The sequence below is a fragment of the Tachysurus vachellii genome, chromosome 2, assembly GCF_030014155.1.
Source record: "Tachysurus vachellii isolate PV-2020 chromosome 2, HZAU_Pvac_v1, whole genome shotgun sequence".
Classification (NCBI taxonomy): domain Eukaryota; kingdom Metazoa; phylum Chordata; class Actinopteri; order Siluriformes; family Bagridae; genus Tachysurus; species Tachysurus vachellii.
The window spans coordinates 14,154,402-14,177,205 of NC_083461.1; the positions used below are offsets into that span (position 1 = coordinate 14,154,402).

The following is a 22,804-nucleotide window of genomic DNA, read 5'->3' on the forward strand; positions in this document are numbered from 1 at the left end:
TATGCAATGCCTACGCCAGCTGTATCAAGGTCTTAGTCATGCAAATACACTGTATTCTTTGTACAGAAATTTTTTTTTATTATTATTTTATTTTTGATTATTTTTGTAAAACTGATGTAAACCACACAATAGAAAAGTAAACATTTCTGTTCTGTATAAGGTTATCTTGTTTTTTTTTATATAATATATATAAAAGAACAATGGAAATAAATTATTCAGTAATTCTGCTTTTCAGTGCTTAATATTTTCAAATGTACATAGCGTTAAATGAAAGGATTCAGCATTTTCCAGCCAAATCTTTGTGTACTGCAACTGTAGTGAAACAAGTGTTTTAACACATTTCCTTGTACTAAAAAAACAAACAAAAAAAATGTTTGAATAAAAACACACTTTGTAATAAAAGTTTAAGGGCAGTCGGTGAATTTCTGTATGAAAGCATTTTTAATAACTTAATTATATTATATAATAATTCTTAAGTCTAAAACATTTGTAAACAAAACTTTTAAATAGTTTTTTAAATATTTTAAATATTTATTTAAAATTGAATTTATGTTTAACCAAGACCATTTTACTGTATTTCCCCAGTGTACATATTTTTGAAAAAAATATGCTACTTATCGAACAATGTTATTCAGTTATCCCTATAGCTATTTAGATATGAAAAGACTTTTGTGTTTGTGTTATATATGTGCACATTTCACGGTTATTGACAAAATTCAACAACTGCCCTTAAGCTTCTATTCCAACTGAGCATGAATTCCTTTCAGTTTAATTCTAGGTATAAGAAGACATAATGAAATGATTGTCCTTGGAAATCTCACATATACTACAATTGCAGTGTATACAGATGTTGAAAACAGAGTATTCCATTAATATGTACATTCAGGTATATAACAAGGCATAAGGGACACAGTCAAGCTGACTCAAGTCTTCTATAAAGCCAATACAGTAAATATCTATAAACCTTGTGATCCACAGCCAAGCGTAATGGTGTGTGTGTTCTTTTGGTACTCTGAGTTGGTCAGTAGGTCACAGAAACGCGATCCATATGGCCTTTGTTGGTGCATCACTGCAGCTTAGCGTAAAGATTTTCAATCTCGTTTTTGAAGAACTTGCTGAGGTCACCTCTTTTAGCTTTAAGCGTTGGAGTAAGAAGGCCGTTCTCTATAGTGAACTGCTCAGAGTGGAGATGCAGGTCTTTCACCTGAGTAATAGAACAAATCAGCAGTTAGTAGCAAAAATTCCTTTGTATATATTCACATAACATTATTTTGGGATCTCTTTAAAAGAATGTACAGAAGTGTGTTTACACTACCATCTTTTATCAAATTGAAAAATATAATTTACTTGTTCAAAGGATTTGAGCCCTGCGTCACGCCCCAGTTTTACAAGGTCAGAGAGGATAGCCTTCTTAATTTGCTATAAAGGAATAAAACAATCATGTTATCAGGGAGTGTGTTATATTAATCATCTAGATTACTAGTGATAATGTTCGACCTGCAAATTGAATTTGTCTTCTAAAAGATAGTAAAACTGCACATTAGTCAACACATAGGAGGTAAGTTCTGTTTATAGCTTTGCATATGTATTAAGAAACAAAAGTTTAATCTTGCATATCTCTTTGGTATACCATCAGAAATGAGACACCGAAAGAAATTTACAACTGTCGTTTGTACAGAGGTTAAAAGTCAATGCAAATAAAATACTGCTGAGCAATCTCTTCTCAATCATGTGGGTGTGATTTACATGAACCTCAGTAACTGGAACGTTGTTAGATTGTAGATAGTAATAGTTATTTAAATATAGCATTACAGCTGCATGTATCAACAAGTATGAAACCAAAATGCAAAAATAAAGCCTGGGTTTGGAATCAAAATGTCATTACTTCAAAATTGTTCATTTTTGTAATAGCATTTGAAAGCTTCCTAGCACTAGTGCTACTGTCAAAAAGGATCTTTGAGTCACTGACCCAGACAGTACGTGTAAGGAATATAGAGTGATATACTGTACATGTTTGAAACACATAATGTAGATGGTATCAGACCTGGTTTTTACATAGTTCCTTAAACGAACCCTTTACTCCGAGCTTCTCAGCCAAGCCAGGTAGTGTCTCAGCATCTGGCACCACAATGGCCACTAAGCAGGACTGAAAATAGAAGAGAAATGACATGTACAATATGTTAAACTCTCAAAACATTCACTCCATAGCGTATCATTTCCATAGGTGGGACCAAAGAGGTGCTGCTCACCTGTAGACTGTCCCCATGAACAAATAGTTGAGCGACTGTACCGCATCGAATGTACACGTTCTCGATCTTTTCGGGGGCAATGTACTCGCCTTGGGCCAGTTTAAAAATATTCTTCTTTCTGTCGATGATCTTCAAAACTCCATTCTAGTAGATTTTGCAAACCACAACATGAATAAATGACATTTAAATATGGTGAGGAGGAAAAGTAGAAGACAAATAGGAACTATGTCCTAAAATCAAATATAAAGAGCATTAACTAATCTAAACTTTATGTAACCTCATAATAACCCAGCTGATCCAGAAGGACTGCTCATAATTTTTGAAAAATAAAGTATTTCTTAATATTGTAGCTGTCTAATATTGTTTTCCTAAAAGGAATGAATGATTCAGCCTTAACAAAGGAATCCCACCGGAAGCCATTTGCCAATGTCTCCAGTATGTAGCCATCCATCCTGGTCGAGGGCCTCAGCTGTCTTCTCTGGATCATTTAAATATCCACAGAACACATTCTTCCCTTTTATACAAACCTAAGACATAAATAATTATGTATACAGTATAACAGCTAATTATATTAACAATTATAAACCTTCATGTTGAAGAGAAGATGCTTATACTACAGTACCTCTCCTTCATTATTTGATGCGAAATAGTTCATCTCCTCGACATCTACTAGTTTAACTATATTACACGGAACAGGTACTCCAACATGTCCTAAACACAAAAGCATGTTTAGTGGTACACATGGTGCATTTTCACAACCATCTATCTATCTATTTATCTATCTATCTATCTATCTATCTATCTATCTATCTATCTATCTATCTATCTATCTATCGCCTCAAGCATGCATATTGTTCTGTTAAATAAGGTGACTTTACTATGGAAACATACCAGTTGTCCAGTCCCCAGGCAGCGAAATGGTGCAGCCAGCTGTGCACTCGGTTTGGCCATATGCCTCAAATATCTGAAATTCGGGTCAGAGAGACAGGTCAGCTCAGGGTCACAGTGATAAGAAAGTATACACAGATGTCCTATGTTACCCCTTCAGTGACAGCCACAGTGGCCAATACTGAACTAAGGTACTGTAGTGTTGACATTATAAATGTTATTTATCCCCTTAAACTTCCTAGATCAATTAACACGTATATCATCTTATATTCCTGTCTCTTAAAACCACACACAATCTCTCCTAATAATTTCGCATAGTAAATAGTTAATAAATGTTTCAAGGTAGTTACTGAATAGTAGGCTTCCCATTTAAAATAATCCATAAAAACAGGTAAGTATATTTATATGATTTTAACTAGGTCACAGGTGTGTACAGTTCTTTGGCTGACAGCCGTAAGGAATTGATAAAGCCGAAGAAGATTTTTCACCTGGCAACCGAGGCTTGCTCTGAGGAATCTGAGCACAGCAGGTGAAATAGGAGCAGCACCTGTCACCATCACCCGCACAGATCCCCCAAGAGTTTCCTGAGACCAGAGACACATACAAGCATTCCAGATCAAAATCAGTGGCTGCTTTCGTTACAATTTCAATACTTTTCTTCTCCAGGCTTCCTTTGCTTAGAAATGTTCCATCATTGCTGTCAGAGAAACACTAAGAAACACTGTGGCCAGATGTATTTTTATGCCTGATAGGAATACCTGCACTTTGTGAAAGATGAGCTTGTCCCATATGCTGTTGTTTCTGATGATGCCCCGCTTCACCTCTGCATGTTTCCTTTCAACAGCAAAGTTCAGGATCCATTTCTTGAATGGAGTCTGGGCCCCACTTTGAATCTGAAAGAATGAAGGGAAGATCAGGTTAACAATGAAAAGTCTGTGTATAGTCTAAAGAGCATTTCAGAGTCGTTTACTAGATTAGATCTCATGTCTATGTCATCAGGCATCATGTGAAGAACATTTCACTAATGTTTGAAAGATAGGGTGGACAAAAACGTCTTGCAATACCTTGTCATATACACGATTGAGAAGACGTGGGACGACTGGGAAAACTGTGGGCTTCAGGGCTTTCATGTCATCAGGAAGTAGTTTGATGTCTCCTTGGAAGAAACCTACCCTTCCACCCACACTATACAGCACTGTCTAGCAGATATGCAAACCATGACACAAAGTTCAGCACCGGCACAGCATAGTGACTAGTTTGGCAACTATGAGTCTAATATTTAGAAGTATGTATACCAAAACCAATGTCAAATAGCAATTAATTAAACATGTACAATAGAAATACCTGCACAACTCTCTCAAACATGTGAGCCAGCGGCAGGAAGGAGATCAACACATCAGAGGAAAGTGGAGTGAAGGCACTCTAGAGTAAATATGAATTATTATTATTATTAAAACAGAGTCATTCATGGATTAATACCACTAATAAAAAAAACCAGCAATGACCCATTTTTGTAATCACAGTGACATATAATACCTCAAAGCTTTTAACAAAGCTAGCAGAATCCGATACTACATTTTCATGGGTTAACATGGCTCCTTTTGGATCACCTGAAAAAAAGATAACAAGAGACAACTGTATTGCATCTATAGATGTAATATGTACTGTATGTATATATACATTTTGCATTTTCTGAAAGAAATGTGTGGAAAAGCATTCGAAAATGTTTGAGTACCAACATTTTTAATTAAAACAAATGGCCTTTATATAGTTTGTGACATGTGATAATGATGTGCATAGGTGAAGATGTGCACACACCAGTAGTTCCACTGGTAAAGCACACAATACTCAAGTCTTCTGGCTTAGGTGGCTGGAAATAGAAATTTAACATATTTTATATTTATTTCTATGTGAACAATATTTTTCTCTTATTTAAATTTTTTATTAAATATTGCTTAGAAAGACATAGTAATCAACTTACAATTGGCTTTCGAAGATTATCTTTCCCCAGAGCCTAAAAAGTGCAAAAAAAAAAAATTAAGATTAAAGAAATTACATGAAAATACAGAAATAGTGGCAACATCTCTTTAATAAATGTGCTTTTGGAGATTACCTCCACATCCTTTAGACTCAAGATTTCTACTGCACACTTGGATGCTCGTTCTGTCACAGCTGCATCAAATGGGTCCATAACAATGATAGTTTTGAGCACAGAGGTAAGACTTTTTTCACAGTTAGCAAGAAGAGTCTCCACTTTTTCCTGCTTGTCACAAAGTACTGTAGAGATGTTGGCTGTAAAGCACAAAAAATGATGCCATATAAGGTCTCCTTCCAGTGTAAATAGAAAAGCGTTGTAATGGGAGAAGGTTGCTATGAATTTGAAGATGGACATAAACTGTTATCCAAATAGCAATACTATTCTGTTGTTAACAGGAGATAAGCAATTCAGAGATCTGTCGAACCTTTTTGTGTAGCAATTTTTCTTGGGAGAAAACATACAGCAGGATGTCCAAGATCGAGTCTTTCATCTTGAATAATTCCAGCCTGATGGTTTCATTAAAGCTCAAGGGAACCCAGTTAGGTGTTACCTATGCCAGTGAACACCTCTAATAAAGCTGAAAGGTAAGCAGGTCTAATTACCTCTGTTAATGATGAAGACAAGTGCCTCAGGACCCAGAGTGTCATACAGAGGAACTGCCACCATGGAATATGTATAGCAGGCCAATTCAGAGATAATCCACTGCATACAAAGAAAAGATATTGATCATCTTACAAAATCATCAACTGGACCCATCTGTCTTTAAAAATGAAATCCAGCATTTATACACTGTACCTGTAATATACAGTTACTATCATTACAAACTATCATTACAACACACTTCCCAGATATCTTACGTTTAATATAAGCCAAAGGACAACAATTTATTTATTACAAATAAGAGCGTAGCTATTTCATTTTGTCAATACAATACAATAAAATATGAGATATTACTCAAACAATATGGGTTATAAGAGGTGATAGGGTAAGAGAATGTTGTATCTGAGAATTCTGTATAAATAACCTTAAACTGAGTTTTGATTTTCCTACTTCTCTTAGTACAGGAGAAACTGTTGAAATTCTATACTCTAAGTTGTCATACATAAAGATAAAATAGCAAGATAGACATACTGATTATTAAGAGAGCGATAAGAGAGAGATAGGAGATACATAGTAAGAGATAGTGATTTAAATCCTAATATCATATATTTAAAAATCATTTTTCATTATCGAATGATGTTTGTCATTCGGTTAAAGCTGTTGCAGTAGGAATATCACCTCTGGCCGGTTTTGAGCAAAGATGCCAATGAATGAGTTTGGCGAGGGCTCCAGTCCTCTGTGGAGCAGTGCAGAGCCCAAATACTCAGCCCTATCTGAAACCTGTGAAACCAAAAACCACCACTGAAATGCAAATACCTTCTCACATTAAGCCCATTCTATTCAGGATGAATTTCAGCTAGCACATATTCACAAAAGGAGTACCTGTTTGTATTTTAGCCATTGGTATGGCCTCCCAGGCTTTCTGTGTCCTAAACAAGGCCCATTTCCTGTACACATATGTAAGACAGAGAAGGGGTGAGACAGATGTCCAGATACTGGAGATTGTTCAGTGCCATTGTATAAGAACTTCTAGATTCTAATTTATGCTAATTACTAGTATGTGGCTGTTTCACCTGAAGCATGTAATCCTCTTTGGAAAACCTCATACAGAGTTTTGGCATCTTTGTATAAATAGGATATTAAGTTATCATCTTTTAGAATTGCACTCTTCCTGGCTCCACCCTGCAAATCAATATTATCAGCATAAAATGGCTGAATAAGTTGTTATAGTCTTTAGAATCTATATTCTGTTTGCCACTAACACTAAATATTGTTAATATCTCTCTTCTATGTCATTACATATATGTATAATGTTTGACTATTTTATATACTGCAGGTAGAAGGTTCTCACCGCAATTCCCACAGTCTGTCTGTTCAGATCGACAGGCGGCCGCAGGGGCTTGGGCCTGGTGTTAAGATAAGTCAGGGCGACTGCACCGAGCCCGAACAAAAACACCAGTGCCGAGGTGGGCAATGGAGAGAATAGAAACTCAAATAAGAACTCCATTCTCTCAGACCTGTTTTAGGAAACAAATCACATAATATATTTTTTAAAAAACTTATTTGAAACCAGATTAGTTATTAGAATTCTTTAGTAATGAATAAATATCATGCTTTAATCTGAATAACTTAACGATAAGACTCGAAGAGATTAAACCATAAGCCTTTTACATTAATTAAGTAAGATACTCGTAAAAATGGGTTCCTGAAGTCTTCTTTGGATGGTTTGTGTTTTCTACAGGATTACAGTACTACAGAAAGGATAACACACAGGATTGTAATCTTTAACCTTTAGAATATGGGTGTGGCTTCTGCTTGGTTGAAAAGAAAACCTGCACCCACACGAAACCTTTCCCAACAGAATTGGACACCCCAACTGTAGATTTACCCTCAAAACAAAAGATAAGGCCTAGAACCCCCAAGTAACCCATTCAGCTTGTCATTTTACAGAGTAGTGTACAGTAAGTACAAGGGTAAGTTATAGCTTTAAAATTATAACTTACCTTTGTACTTACTGTACACTACTCTGTAAAATGACAAGCTGAATGGGTTATGTTGGGTAACAAGCTGTACATATAAAAGAATAAATGTATATGACAAAAGAACTAAAAGAGACAGGGCCAAATAAATTTAAAAAATGGTGACTTGAATTGTGAAATGATATAAAGACTAGAAAGTTAAACAAAATACAAATAAAAGAACCTTAAACTGGATCCAGTAAAAAAAACAGGGAGGCTGAAACTGGAGTGAGCCCTTTTCTTGATGCCTGTAAGCAGTCTGGCTGTTGCATACTGACCTAATTAAAGATGTGCCAGTACTGGACATTATTACTAAGCTAAGAACTGTTAACTGTGCAACTCCATTCTAATTACTGATAGACTCATTTTTTGGAGTTCCAATAAAGAACATGCAGGTAAACATGACGAACAATACCTAAAACAATGAACTACAGCTATTTTAATATTGCATAACGTTTCTTTATCAGTACACAGTTAGCCTAAGCAGAACCATGCCCAAAAGCTGAATGAATCTCCCAAAGCAATAAATATTACTTTGTCCAGGTACTGTACTAACCTACTGTAAACTCAAAAATAGTGGAAAACAATGAAAATCTTCAAATGTATACTGCATGAATGGTCAAGCAGCAGGATTGGGAAAGCACTGACCTAAACAAGAGTAGGTTCCGAAAAGATTTTGTAATTTCCAAATATTTTAGCATGCCAAGTATTTGCTAATTATTTATAAGCAGCTATGAATGGCATGGCAAAATTCCAGGTCAAATAGGGCACCGTAATCATTACCCATCCTCCAAAATACATATATTATAATATTATACTATAATATTATGCATAATATATAATCATATTTTCTCCATTCTCTGAAAAATATTCAGAATTTTTCATTTTGTTAATATTCTGGAGGTTTTTTCTAGCTCTATGTATGTCTATATCTATCTTCAGTACCTGTATGTCCTGCAAGAGTCTGCGATGTTGCTCAGGTAATGGTGCTAGAAACTAAGTCCTACAGAAAGAGCTTCTTCCATAAGCAGCAAGAAACACAGGAAGACTGAAGAAAGCATGTGCAAAGGTCCAATAAAATAGCTGAAATCACACAAGTGACCTTTGAAACCTAGCTGCTATCTATCTACTGATAAAAGAAAAAAAATTGAATGGACATAAACACAGATGTTTAGGGTTTCAATAAAACAATTATCATTAAATAACTTATTTCCATGAAGCAAACTGTCTGTGTCTTTTTGGAGGTCGAGCTGATATTTGAATCATTCTAAGCAACATTTTACATTTGAGATTTCAGGAATAAAATTAACACTGACATACTGCAATTATCTAAAGAATAATTTGATATCTGTATTTCACATCTTCACTGGATGTGATGCTTATAATGTTACCACCTTCAGTTAAATGCTCTTCACTTTTTCCCCAACATAATTTAACTTGACCGATAATATAATACATTTATTATATTAATATGAAGTTACAATCAAATAATGCAAAAGAAGTGTGATGCGTCGCACAGGTGGCTCACAGCCCCGTGTTTAATGATTCAGCACACAGGGAACAGCTTTACTGAGAAAAGCAGTCAATGTAGTCAGAAACAGCTGCTAACAAGAGAGGAGCACCTGCATCATTATCACCTTTCAGCTACAGTCAGGCGTGGTACAGCATGAACTTTCTCACACTTTCACACACTCTACTTTCTCTCTCTGCATCATTATCTCACCTTTTTTGGACCGAGCAGCTCAGCTGAACTTTGACATATGAACATAATGAAGACAAAAGGAGGAGATAACGTGCAAGCAACTTTGAACAGTTTGTAATCTATGACTGATAAAAAGTGAAAAAAAGAGTGGAAATTGTCAAGGCCCATCTTTTTGATTTTGCCACAGGATGAAGTGTTGTCTATAGAGGTCTGTACATGGTCAAAGTTGAAACGGATAAGATCTGTATTGAAATTGCTCATTGTGAATTGAGTCAATTTGGCAATGAGAAAGGATATTTCCCGATGAGAAAGGATCCAAAAAAGTTTGATAAGCAGCGTCCAAAAACGGTTCTGAAAATAAGCATTATTTCTACTCCTGAAAGATTGATAAGTTGATCAGACATACATGAAATACATTTTGAGAGATTTTGGTTTCATTTCAGCAATCAGTTGCCTGCAGGTTCAAATCATGCAGATGGCTGTATTTCTGGCAGATTTATTAGCTCTCTCATTTACCTTCATAAGTAAGGTGTGAATATAGAGTGCATTTTGGATATATCGTTAAGAAAGTTGCAATAGTACAATAATGAATAAATAATGATATTTATTATAAATATATTTTTTCAGGGCTTCAAATTATGAAACATCACTTCTGAAAAATCATCATGCTGACTCTACAGTGAAGCTTGATTATAATTAATTTCCCTTAGGAGGAGAAAGACACCACGTCATCCACACAGCCTTTTAAATCCCCCTTGGTATTTGTCTTAGGGATCTAGTTGGGATTTGGAGATGGAAGGGACACCAAACTCTAAAAAAACTGAGCATGCAGGATGGAGGGTCTGGATATTTTTATTGTGCTCCACATGTTTCATCCCCATCATCTGCAGCCGCACTAACCAGAACAGGCTGCTGGTAGGATTCCAGGCTCCTCGCAATTTATCCTTTCCATTCAGTTCTTCGAAACTGGGCTCTGCCATGCAGATTGCCATAGATAAAATTAATTCAAACCCATCCTTTGTTGAAAATTATACCCTTGATTTTGTGTATGTGGACACCGATTGTAAAGCAAAGATATCACTTGGAGCGTTCATTGACCAAATTCAAAGAGAAAATATATCAGCCCTCTTTGGGCCACCTTGTCCTGAGGAGGCAGAGGTAAGTTTCTCATTCTTATGTGTATTGTTTTAAATTGATCAACACCACATTAAATAGTGTTAAATTAAAGACAATTTATTATATCATGTTCTGTTTATAGGTCACAGGACTTCTTGCATCCATTTGGAACATCCCAATGTTTGCCTTTGTTGGGCAGACCACCAAAATGGATAATACTCTTATGTATGACACTTACATTAAAATTGTCCCTCCGCTTAAAAGAGTGGGAGAGGTTTTGCTCAAGGTATTGGAGTTCTTTGGGTGGAAGAATGTTGGTATAATTGGAGGAGTTGCAGACTCTAATACATGGGACAAAGTGGATGGACTTTTGACATCTGTGGAACAGAAACTCCAAGGCAAAGCAACAGTGACAGGCAGCATTAAGTTTGATTTCAGTGATCAGGAACAGATTTCTAAGAATGTGAAATATATCTCCAAAGTTGCAAGAGGTAAGAGCTAAATCATTAAGAGTACTTAATGTCTGGGATTGAGCCAGTTTAGTGTAATTTGCTCTTTAGTAACACTGACCTGTATGACAACATATTATTACAGTACATAAATGCCCTTGTGCCCTTATGGTGAGCCCATTTTCACATTAGTAAGTGGCGCAATTTATCTGTCCTGTGAATGAGTTAGAGATTTTAATACAGCTGTGATAACCCCGGTGACTTGAAAGGAAGTCTTTTACCAGCTTATGCCAAGTCTGATATTATTGCTCCTTGTAGAAGTTATTATATATCTGTTCAACTGTCTACCTTGAAATTAATACCATTTCATTTCATGGCCATTCTCCTTTCTTCTTTGCAGTGATCATAGTGTTATGTAACGCTGAAGATGCCACTAGGCTGGTGATGGAGGCTGAAAGACAAAGCTTGATGAATGGAGAGTATGTTTTTCTTGTGGTACAACAATTTGAGGTCAGTGGCAATGTGGTGAGTAACCTGCAAGAGACAGAGTCAAATTTGGTAAATCTCTATTTACACACAAGTTATTATAGTGATGAAATAGAGACTTACCTTTTGACTTTTTGAAGAGCGTGACCATCTGAAAAACTGTACATTAAATGTTCATCATCCAAAATCCTTCAAACTTCCACTGCATTAATATTAAGTACTTTGTAATTACACTGAAATTAAAATGATAGGTACAAGATGCCTATAAGATATAATAGGAACATACATCTGGTCCTTGACAATGGCCCTGGGAGTTTAAAGGGTTAAAGGGAACATGCACACAGTGTCTTTTTGCCTTTTCAAAGTTGTTCACAAGTCCCCAAATAAAACCAAAATTCCTAGTTATTTTATAATAGTTGTTATAATATTATAGTATATTAAAGCTATTAAGACTGAAAAATCAGTGTGCTAAGAATTCGATCAGGCATGGATTTTCAAGTTATTCTTGGCTTAGAGACAGTGTTTTTCTCATTGTTGTTTGATTTTAGCAATGCATATAGGGAATGGAGTATAGAAATGTTTCATCACCAGCCATGCATTAAATGTCAGAGCCAAGACACTTCAGCTTCTAATGGGAATTTCACTTCTGTCCATTCTTGTCTAATTTTTCCTTCTTTTTTTTAGGATAACCTGTGGAAAACTGCTTTGAGTGACAACAGCCAAAGGGCCCTGAAGGCATTTGATATGGTGTTTGTCCTTGCTGAGAAGTCTTATGAAGGCTATGATTATTATGACTTCTTTGAACGTGTACATGAGAGGTTAAAAGGGGCCCCTTTTTACAGCAATCTTTCTTCTGACAGAGAAGTGAGAAGCCCAACATAAAAACACAAACACACTTTTATGGGTCGTCATTTTGCTGGATCATATTGTAACCATAATGTACCATTTGTTTTTAAGGTAAGCCCTTATTCGAGCTACCTACACGATGCTGTCTTGCTCTATGCCATGGCACTAAAGGAAGCTCTCAAAGATGGCAAAGACCCTCATAATGGGCGAGATGTTCTTAAGAAGCTCAGAGACAAAAACAGCATTAGGTTTTACGGTATATTTGTGTTGTATATTAAATCTAATTGAATTCATTCAATACGAAAAAATCCTGATCTTGACTAACATACATGTTTTCTACAGGAGCCTCAGGTCTAGTTCATTTCGATGAAAATGGAGAGAGGAACACAGACTATTCTTTGTATGACTTGCAACTACATGAAGGCACTGTAAAATTTGTCTCCATTCTAGCCTTTGACAGTCATACAAAAATAATCAAGTAAGACAAAACATTCTGGCTTTTTGATATTCCTGGCATTTTGTGGTGCTGTTTATAATCATTTGTTTTTTTATAGAACAACATCAAGGTTTTCATCAGTGATCTGGCCAGAAGGGAAAATACCGACCGATAAACCAGAGTGCGGCTTTGACAATGAACTCTGTGAATGGCTAAACAGTGGTATGCTTAAAAAAAAAAAGTTTTCAGTTTTGCATTCAAAAGTATTTACTTGGCATGCAAACAAAGATTGAAAAATGTTTAAAAGATTTTGTATTTGATAGTAACCTGTTCTTTGCTGATGTAGAGATATATCTGGTGTCGTTGTTGGTGGCCATGCCACTGTTTGGAGTGCTAGCAGTGATCCTGATTACACTCCTGACCCTACAGAAGACCCGTTTGCAGACAAAACTAGATGATTCCAACTGGTGGCTCATCGACTACAGTGATATCACTATTCTCACAGAACCTAAGGTTGGATACAAAGTCCACACAAAATAAAATATGCAGAACATTGTATATGTCACATCACTTACATGACTGGTTTTCAGGGAGGGCAGTCGTTATCATTACATACAACTCCTAGTAAAAGTGGAAGTGGTGGCTCTCAGACCATGATTTCCTCTAACAGTTTTGGACTAAAAGACAAAAATGGCAAAGAGACCATATATGCAACAGTCGGCTTGTACCAGGTACAAACAGTCAAAGGGTCTACTTTATCATCGCAGGTTAATGACCATTTTACCTTCTGCAAAAATTTTCAACAGATTCTGTATCATTGTCTAACAGTTTCAATGTCATTATGTCCAAGGGAAACCATGTGAGCCTCAAATACTTGGACAATCAACTTCTACGTGACATCAAGAGACCATCTATTATTGCTGAGTTCAATGTGGTAAAGACTAATTCTATTTAATTAAATGGAATTAATTCTAAACATAAGACTTTGTAGCTTAGTAGTAGTAAAGCTTAACTTTTGGTGATTAACATTTTTGCAGATGAGGGAGCTTAAACATGAGAACTTGGTACAGTTTTTTGGAGTTTGCAATGAACCCCCTAATATCTGCATAGTTATGCAGTACTGCAAAAAAGGCAGCTTAAAGGTAATTCTGTTTTAATTCATGCTTCAACCTGCATATAGCCTAATATCAGTAAATTAGTATATTATTTTTGACAGAAAGTGTAATGTAGGCAGTTTTTTCCCCCTTTTTTATTTAGGACATTCTCAGGAACAATGAGATTGACCTGGACTTGATGTTTAAACTATCCTTTGCATATGATATTGTCAATGTAAGTAAAGACTTAGGATAAGTCTTTAGTTTTTAATTGTGTGCAATATAAAGCAATGTTGAATTGTTATATCTAGTTTGAGAGTACATTGTATGGTTTGTGATGCATACAACTGAGCTATATTGTGTGGCTTCTGTGATTTATTGCTGTTCACTCTCTATAGGGTATGGAGTACCTACACAGGAGCAATTTGAAGTCTCATGGCAACCTGAAGCCAACCACATGCCTAGTGGACAGCCGGCTACAGGTCAAACTGTCCGGCTTTGGTCTATGGGAGTTCAAACATGGCATCAAACACAGACTGATCCCATTTGAGAACCCCAAATACGAAGGTATTTTCAATAACTCGGCTCAATGACGGTTGTGCAGTGGGTAGAATGGATGGACTGGTGTTCTTGCCATGATGTATTCATACCTTCCACCCAATGTTACTGGGATAGATTCCAAATCCACCATGAACCTGATCAGGATAATACAGATGAGTTAATGAGTTAATGCTTTAAATTGCTTTAAATTTCTATTGTGCTGTTACATTTTTTTATGTCAGTATGTGATAATGGAAAAAAAATAAGAAAAAGCAACATATATATTCTAAATGTTTTATTTTGCTGCAGAGTTGTTCTGGATTGCTCCAGAGCTTTTGAGAGAAGTGCACCTTCCGTTTAATGGTACTCCAAAAGCAGACGTGTTTAGCTTTGCAATAATCATGCGAGAGTTGATCTACAGCACAGAATTGGGACCCTACTCTGATATACAGTTGGAGCCAAAAGGTAATGGCTATTTTTGTGTGATTGCTTGCATAATTTTTTTGTCATTTTACGTAGGAGAAATGGAGTACAGAGAGTTGGCTGTATGACATCAATGAACATATAGTGATATTATGATCATTCATTGATCATTTTATTCATTATGTATTTGGTATTCAGAGATCATCAAGCAGCTCAGGGCACCTCTAGCAGGGGATCCCCTCAGACCTACTCTGTCGCCGCAGATGTGTGACGAAGCCTTGATTGCTCTTCTGAATGCATGCTGGAGTGAGAATCCTGACCAAAGACCCCATTTTAGCTCCATTAAGAGAAGCCTGCGAGAAATCAGCCCTGACAAGTACAAGCACAAAGTCACGAGTACAATATACAACAATCATACATTGTACTCTGATAATCTCATATATCTTAGCCTTATTGTCAAATTAGCTTGTAGATTATTGTATTGTATAACTGAATAAAACACTGTGTTGTTTGTTCAATTGCTTGTTTTTCTAATGATTTTTTCCAACCAATTTTTAGCTATGGTAATATCTTGGATAATATGGTAAACAAGCTGGAAAAATATGCTAATCACCTAGAGGAAGTGGTTGAGGAGAGGACCAATCAACTCACTGTAGAAAAGATCAGAGCTGATAAACTTCTCTGTAGTATGCTTCCCAGGTAACAGAAATATATTTAAATTCTTCCTTTGCAGAGGTAAACATATTTTAAAATATATTGCTAACCATATGTGTAATCTCTTATTCTGCACAGACACATAGCAGATCAGTTAATGTCAGGAAAGTCAGTAGAGCCCAGGAGCTATGATTTGGTGACCATTTTCTTCTCTGATATTGTCGGCTTCACCACCATGTGTTCAATCAGCTCAGCGTTGGAAGTGGTGACACTCCTCAACGACCTTTACAGCCTATTTGATGAGATCATCAAACTCTATGATGTATATAAGGTACATAACACAAATCTCTAACTGTATATTAATGATAGAATGAGAAATAATAGATTTGGAAAAGAATATAAAAAAAACACAAATGCATCAGTAACCTTTTTATAACTATAACTTTTCACATACATTGTTGTGTCATTCATATTCTTACAAAATTACAAGCATGACACCCTGTCAATCCTAATTGCAGTGTTAAAACCCATATAATATATTAATACAATGGTCTTTGTGGTAGGTGGAAACTATAGGAGATGCATATATGGTGGCAAGTGGGCTGCCTATAAGCAACGGTACCAGGCATGCAGAAGACATCGCGATTATGGCCCTTCATTTCCTCAGTGCCATTAAACAATTCAGAATCAAACACTTGCCAAATGAGAAGCTGGCTCTACGGATTGGGATCAACTCTGGTACTAGGAACAAGCTGCTTATATTGCTCTGCACATTACATTAGTTGTTTTTTAATAGTAAATAATATTGTGCTTACGAACAGGTCCAGTGGTTGCTGGTGTTGTGGGAACTACGATGCCCCGCTACTGTTTGTTTGGAGACACAGTGAATACTGCCTCTAGGATGGAGAGCAACAGTCAGCGTAAGCACAGAAATCTATTGCTTTTTAAAATACTGACTCTTGTTTGTCAAAGTTGACAAATTCACTGGTAGGTTGTTTTAGGCTGCTCAGAAAACCTGCTACAGTTCTTCTATATTTGCATTTTAAATGGAGAAAATTGGAAAAACTCATTTCATTTAAACTTAGGTAGAAGTGCTTGTGTCTGAGTTTGCTAAAATAAATTGTTTCAAATTAACTTGAAACTTGAAATTAAATAAAATCACATTTATAACATGGTTTGAATTGAAGAAAAAAATTATCCAGTGTGCATCCAAGAAGTTCTGATTTTTTTTTTTTTTTTTTTACTAAAATAAATATGTGCACTGTTGGGATTTTTTTAAAAGATGTTTAAAGTAAAACTCAGAAAGAAAATAAAACAATTTCACAACCTCACCCGTACATGGTTATTGAAACCAGTATATCAATATATTAAATATATCAGCTTTATTTTGAATAAATTAATTCATTTTTAAATATATGTAAAGATTGTATATTAATAATATATATTAATATAGTATATAATAATATAGTATATATTATATATAGTTTTATACAGTAGTATATTATTATTTACTTTTTCTTTCCTAAAAAAGTTTTGAAAGTCATGATTTCATATAAATAAAATAATGAAAGCTATTAAACTTTGAAAAAGCTAATTATCAAAATGAATATTATTTCTGGTGGGTTTAAATTTATGTAATAGCCTGAAAAAGAAAAAAAAATCTTACTTCCTCCGTAATCAGTATCCAAGTCAGCACTTCATAATGTCTCTTCAATTAAAGGCTTAATGAGATAAATGTCTGATTCTCTTTTATAAATTCCATATTTCACTAATCATCTATGTAAACATCTAGGTAGAACTAATTACCTATGTTAGATGTTCCTGTGTCTGGAAATGAATGTTGTTTTCTATTTTTATTGTAATCACTTATAAAACGCTACTCTATAATTGCTATAGTGCTGAATAAGGAATTTGTGTACACTAGCTTTAAAATCATAAGCAGCTTTGATGGATAAGACTCACTAAATATTTCCTTGCAGCGATGAAGATTCATATCTCCCAGAGTACTGCTGAAATTCTCATGAAGATTGGCTCTTATGAGCTCGAGGATAGAGGAGACATCGAGCTGAAGGTATGCTGCTGACAACTTTAATTAAACTGTTCTTAGTTTGCACCCATGACTGGATTTTCTTATTGGTGTCTTCACAAGGGAAAAGGATTACAGAAGACTTACTGGTTAATCAGTAAATTTGGTTTGACGTTTCCTGTCATGCAGCAACATTATGATATGAAACCAAGTATAGATCCCAAGGTAAGGCTACATTCTCATGTAATGTGTAAATTGTACAGAAAACAACATGCGAAATGTTGTAGACATGCGATGATGTATTTGAAAAGGTCAGTTGCATTGTGAGTTGAATACATTTTAAATCAGCAACTCTGAATGTGAGACAATATTCACTGTTCTTATTTAATACATTTATTGCAGGTGACATACAAACCAAATATCAGTAGTGATGTGGAGAAAAAGGAACAAGGAAGAGCACAAATCCACGTAGATAAAATACCTGGTGCGTACACACTCACAGTTCCTGACATCTAGAGACCAATCATAGAAACTACCTCTGTGTTTAGCTCTTTGGATTATAACCAGTAGTACTTTGTGACAAATGAAAAGTAAACATAAGAAGCACTGTTAATTTTACGCCCAAAAATCTAATTGGTTTCTAATCAAACCAAAACAGGATGTATTATTTTCCTTGTAGTAAGACATCACTTATTGATTTTGTTGTAATGTTTCACATGACATAAAAGAAAAAAAAGCAGGAAGCAAGCAAGCGTTTAGGAGGAAAGTGTCTTACACTCCCTGAGACACTTGTATGGCTGTTTTCTATGTGTGTGTGTGTGTGTGTGTGTGTGTGTGTGTGTGTGTGTGTGTGTGTGTGCATGAGTGTAAGCGTGTTTTGAAAAGTGGGCACATTTTATACCCACCGACAATAAACGTCTTTTACAAACTGGTATAACTTAAAACTGCATTAAGAAGAAACACACACAACATGCTCAGAAATGTTCCTGTGAAATGAAGAGAAAAAGCATTCGTTCAGTTTCCAAGGATATACTCTTGGTTTCAAATGACATACAATTATAATGTGACACAAAATTGTAATTATATAAATTATTCAGTCCAGTTAGCAACCTTAATTTGCTGCATTTATAGCAAAATCATAACAAACTAGCAGACAAGGTAAAAAAAAAAGTAGGAGTACAAAATTGTAATAAATAACAATTACATTTAAAGTACCTGCGAGATGTGTGTAACTGGAAGAATGTTGTGCTGCAAATAACCACATTTTAGAAACAGTTAGTCAACACAAAATATGTATTGAACTATCTTTTGAACTATTGAAAATAATCTTTACCTTTGATTTGAAACTCCATTGTTAAGACACCTCCATGTGGATCTGGTTCAGATTTGACACTCCGAGATGTACATGGAGTCTAAACCGCAAAGTAAAAAAGGTTTTATTCATTTAGGGTCGCAAAGTCTGTTTCATATTTCATGTGATGTTTCATGCTCACCGGCTGACAGTAGAGCTTTTCACCATCACACACTTGAACCTCACAGTGAAGCCAAACAGTGGACACTTTCTCTAGTCGCTGAAACCGGAACGAATTGAACTTGAACATTGAACGGCTGTCTTTGGCGTTCTCAAATATGGTCACCGTATTATCTGATGAACAGCTGTACTCAATGAACACAAAACAGTTGAATTAAACAAAGCACAAACTGACATAGAGATAAATGTGGCATAGATATAGGCTCAGTGTTTCTGCCATTATTGTTCTTTTAATTATTTAGACTGTGAGACACTGTGAATGAAATAAAGCTTTACCTATTGAGAATTAAGCTCCATCTCTTCTTGTCTGTTGAATAAGGAGTTGGTGTTGCCCAGCAATTTGTTATAACTACCTTGAATCTGTAAAAGAAGATTGAGGCATTTGTGTATGATATATATGCGTGTAACTAATAATTCAGTGTACTGTTTAATAAAATGTCAATTCTGTAATTGACGAACCTATTACTCAGTCCTTTTGCTTCGATGCCGATAAAGACCTCCGAGCCAATTTCCGATGTGTCAATCACATATGGAGCATCTTTAGCATACAGGAACTTAGAGTTCTACAAACCATACAGAGAAATGCACTTGCATTTAGCCTCCATACTTTATCTAGCCCACTTATTTGGCTCTATGTCACATAATAAAAATCAAAAACCTAAAATATAATCAGGTGAGATTTTATGATATTCTCCAGAGCTGACATTATACAGTACATCATCAGTATTCCTCTAATTTGAGACTGTAAGCAATGTAAGCGAGATTGCAGTACTCACTGTGAACACGTTCATAGACAATTGAGACTTAAAAGAACCTAAACTCCCATTGTTGACATATACCGTTGCCACTCTGGAAGAAGCAGATGATTTAGTAAAAAGGCTGCAAGTCCTTGGGTCAGAATGAATTCTTAGACCTACTGCTACTGAAAGGAAAGTCAATGTAATAGGGTCTACCTCTGACTGAAGACTGCATTATTGACCAAGTAAGCCGCCCTGTATGTGCAGCTAAAGGTGTAGTTAACAGGCTGGTTCCGCACTGTCAGTGACGAGTCATTGGAGACTATAGAGTTGTAGAAAATGTATTTCGGATCTTTGCCTCCAACATACTGCTCAGAAGAGAGATATGAAATATAAAAAAACGATGATTTAGACATTATTTTGCAGTCGGATTTAAAGCATTAGATTTGATGTACCATTGCACTTCATCTGTGCAGCTGTACATATACAAGCAATGCAACTTAGCAGCTTTTTTGGCTGAGAGCTTTTTATGAAATTATTGCAGAATTATTGGAAAATTTCACCTCAGACAAGGTGGCACAGTACGAGAGATTCTTGGGTGTGAGATCAGGTATGGTAAAGCGGTAGAAGCCAGGAGTATTGACACCCGTGTAGCATACACCACCCAAAGACAGCTGTCCTATTTCCCACCCGTATGGGCACTCAGGAACATTTGCGATGATGGCATTTGGGAAACAGGAAATCATGATATAATCTTAAAAGAAAACAAAAGACAACAAAAAAAGGAAAGAATGCATGTTAAATTGCAGCACAGCTGTAGTTCTAGTAAAGTGTCTCACTTTGATAGAAACATTTTTGATGGGTTGATAACTACCAGCTTTTTGTGGGGCACAAGCCCATGAGGCAGGGAGAAGAAAAAGAAATGCAGCGACTAAAGCCATTTTATACACTGCAAGATAGAAAGATGTTAGGACAGCATTCTGAGGTTCACACAAAATTGTTCTAAAGGTTTCATTCCAATCACAATTACAGCTATGCTAACAAATATCACAACACCATACATTACAAAGTGGAGTACAATACCTGGGTCAAAGAGGAACGTCCTGGTCAGGATTCTACAACATTGTGAAGATCTCAAGCAGTCTTAATCAGTGCTGTCAGAGCACAGGGTGTCAGTGAAGATCAACTGTGCTGCACAGGGGCTGTTTTATATTCCTACAAGCAGACATTAGCCTCCCTTTTTTCTGCTGTCTGCCAGTCTGGTGAGAGCATTTGGTGATAGCATTGTGAACCACAACACAAAAGCTTTCTGTGCTTGCTAGACATTGACTTTTAAATTAACAGTCTCTCAAGGGAAGACCATTTTCTCTTCATTTAACATATCTTTTCTTCTGTACAACCTTTTATATGCCCTACACAATACATGATAGTTTTGATTAAACACAAAAGTAAAAAAAAAACGAAGCCGGGCAGTGAACATCACTTGAAGAAATTATTGCTGAGATCTAAGGTTTAAAGTCTGGCGTTAACAGGCAGATATAAGGAGTTGATGGGCATCAGTTGGAGTGCAGTTGGATACCTTGCACACTCACGCTACGTTACATAATGGCTTTCAATCAGATGGAGAAACAGGTGCATTAGTCCACTCTCAGCAGTTATCTAAAGCATCCCACCTTTTCCAGTGTTGTTTAATGGAATTTAAGGGGTACAGAGTCAACAAGGTCACTCTTATTCAGCTTTAGGTAAAAAAGACGAGGGTAATTACTGAAAGCATTACAGGGCTCTATTACCAAAGTCTACAGTCTTTATCTCAAAGAGACGAGCTGGACTAAGTAGTATCAAGCTAAACAGACCTGTAATGACAATGCCATGTTTGTCCCCCAAAGATGGACAAGGTTAGATAAAGGTTTACATTAAAACCTGAATATGTAAAATAGTTATTTCTTAATATTCTTAAAATAATATTTCTTCCCTCTCTGTGTGAGTTGCATTGTGAAACCTAATACACCTTCATTTAAAATAAAAATTACAAAACTATAACATTAAATGATCAAATTTCCTGAATATTTTCCAATATTACGACCAAATTCGAAAGCTATTTTATTTCTATAATGTTTTCAAACTTACTTCAACTCATAAACATATATATGAAGGGTAGATATATTAGGAAGATATGCAGATTAGATGCAGTTAAATGGCAAGACTTAAGCTTGAGATCATGTTTCAGACCCAGAAGACGGCACTTTAAAACAAGCTCATTTCATCCTTAAGTTGCTCTTCTCTTTTGTATTTAAGCATAGAACTTATCCTCAAGTGACCTTTCATTATTTGTAGGAATAAACACTATTTCAGTTACATGGATAATCTAGAGCTCATGGAATTTTTATTTATGCATAACTGCACTGACTACTGACACAGTGACGGGAAAAACAAGAGCATAAGTAATTGATGCAGCCTATTGCATGCCTCTGCAAAATCTGAAAATATTCCTTTGCATAATCCGCAATCTTCTTCTGAATAAACATGAGAAACCCCAGACCCACAGTGCTGGGGTAAAATGATAGTTCTGTGCACATAGGGCATGTCCAGTTATCCTCCATGTGCTTAGAAGAGCATTAGCATGAGAATGGAGAGAACCACTGTGGCAGATACAGATCAGATCAACTCTAAGCACCAGAGCTCAGGGAGATCTACCATTACAGTACACATCAAAACTTGGTGCCTTCCAGGTGTTCAGACTGCCAGTTGGTTTGAACATGTTATGTAATCTCGGGCCCCTGGGATGCTCGGATGTGTGTGGGATTAGTTTGAATGAAATGCAGGATGCATCTGAATAAATAAAATAATTGGGCTTTGATTTATTTATTTATTTATTTATTTTTATTTTTTACAGTGCATGTGTCTGACATAAAAAAAACAACTCTAACAACTATTTTCACTGTGATAATAGCCTTTGTTTAATAGCCTTTGT

The 22,804-nt window shown here is 35.8% G+C and overlaps 3 protein-coding genes across 3 annotated transcripts; 1 reads left to right on the plus strand and 2 right to left on the minus strand.

The window, feature by feature from the left end:
* Nucleotides 1-54: 54 nt before the first annotated feature.
* On the minus strand, nucleotides 55-8,876 carry acsl5 (acyl-CoA synthetase long chain family member 5). Its single transcript, XM_060857947.1, has 21 exons — nucleotides 8,739-8,876; nucleotides 7,127-7,292; nucleotides 6,849-6,957; nucleotides 6,658-6,722; nucleotides 6,454-6,555; nucleotides 5,778-5,877; nucleotides 5,251-5,429; nucleotides 5,119-5,151; nucleotides 4,956-5,007; nucleotides 4,674-4,747; nucleotides 4,482-4,559; nucleotides 4,202-4,336; nucleotides 3,896-4,030; nucleotides 3,626-3,721; nucleotides 3,141-3,213; nucleotides 2,872-2,960; nucleotides 2,660-2,776; nucleotides 2,250-2,393; nucleotides 2,045-2,146; nucleotides 1,348-1,419; nucleotides 55-1,204 (listed from the first exon to the last, which is right to left on the minus strand). Exons 2-21 carry the CDS (start codon nucleotides 7,280-7,282, stop codon nucleotides 1,067-1,069), a joined length of 2,049 nt encoding a protein of 682 aa, XP_060713930.1. The 5' UTR covers nucleotides 7,283-7,292; nucleotides 8,739-8,876; the 3' UTR covers nucleotides 55-1,066.
* Nucleotides 8,877-10,287: 1,411 nt separating this feature from the next.
* On the plus strand, nucleotides 10,288-18,193 carry gucy2g (guanylate cyclase 2g). The gene is made up of 22 exons (XM_060887880.1): nucleotides 10,288-10,653; nucleotides 10,754-11,102; nucleotides 11,461-11,585; nucleotides 12,231-12,410; nucleotides 12,504-12,648; nucleotides 12,735-12,870; nucleotides 12,947-13,050; nucleotides 13,175-13,341; nucleotides 13,419-13,559; nucleotides 13,679-13,762; nucleotides 13,866-13,970; nucleotides 14,086-14,157; nucleotides 14,321-14,489; nucleotides 14,772-14,927; nucleotides 15,084-15,261; nucleotides 15,444-15,584; nucleotides 15,678-15,870; nucleotides 16,103-16,277; nucleotides 16,361-16,459; nucleotides 17,519-17,610; nucleotides 17,689-17,790; nucleotides 17,968-18,193. Exons 1-22 carry the CDS (start codon nucleotides 10,288-10,290, stop codon nucleotides 18,079-18,081), a joined length of 3,393 nt encoding a protein of 1,130 aa, XP_060743863.1. The 3' UTR covers nucleotides 18,082-18,193.
* Nucleotides 18,194-18,314: 121 nt separating this feature from the next.
* tectb (tectorin beta) lies at nucleotides 18,315-21,075 on the minus strand. Its single transcript, XM_060857974.1, has 11 exons — nucleotides 20,917-21,075; nucleotides 20,708-20,782; nucleotides 20,397-20,587; nucleotides 20,050-20,201; nucleotides 19,873-19,945; nucleotides 19,556-19,659; nucleotides 19,373-19,456; nucleotides 19,059-19,221; nucleotides 18,899-18,977; nucleotides 18,781-18,813; nucleotides 18,315-18,551 (listed from the first exon to the last, which is right to left on the minus strand). Exons 2-11 carry the CDS (start codon nucleotides 20,772-20,774, stop codon nucleotides 18,487-18,489), a joined length of 1,011 nt encoding a protein of 336 aa, XP_060713957.1. The 5' UTR covers nucleotides 20,775-20,782; nucleotides 20,917-21,075; the 3' UTR covers nucleotides 18,315-18,486.
* Nucleotides 21,076-22,804: the final 1,729 nt, after the last annotated feature.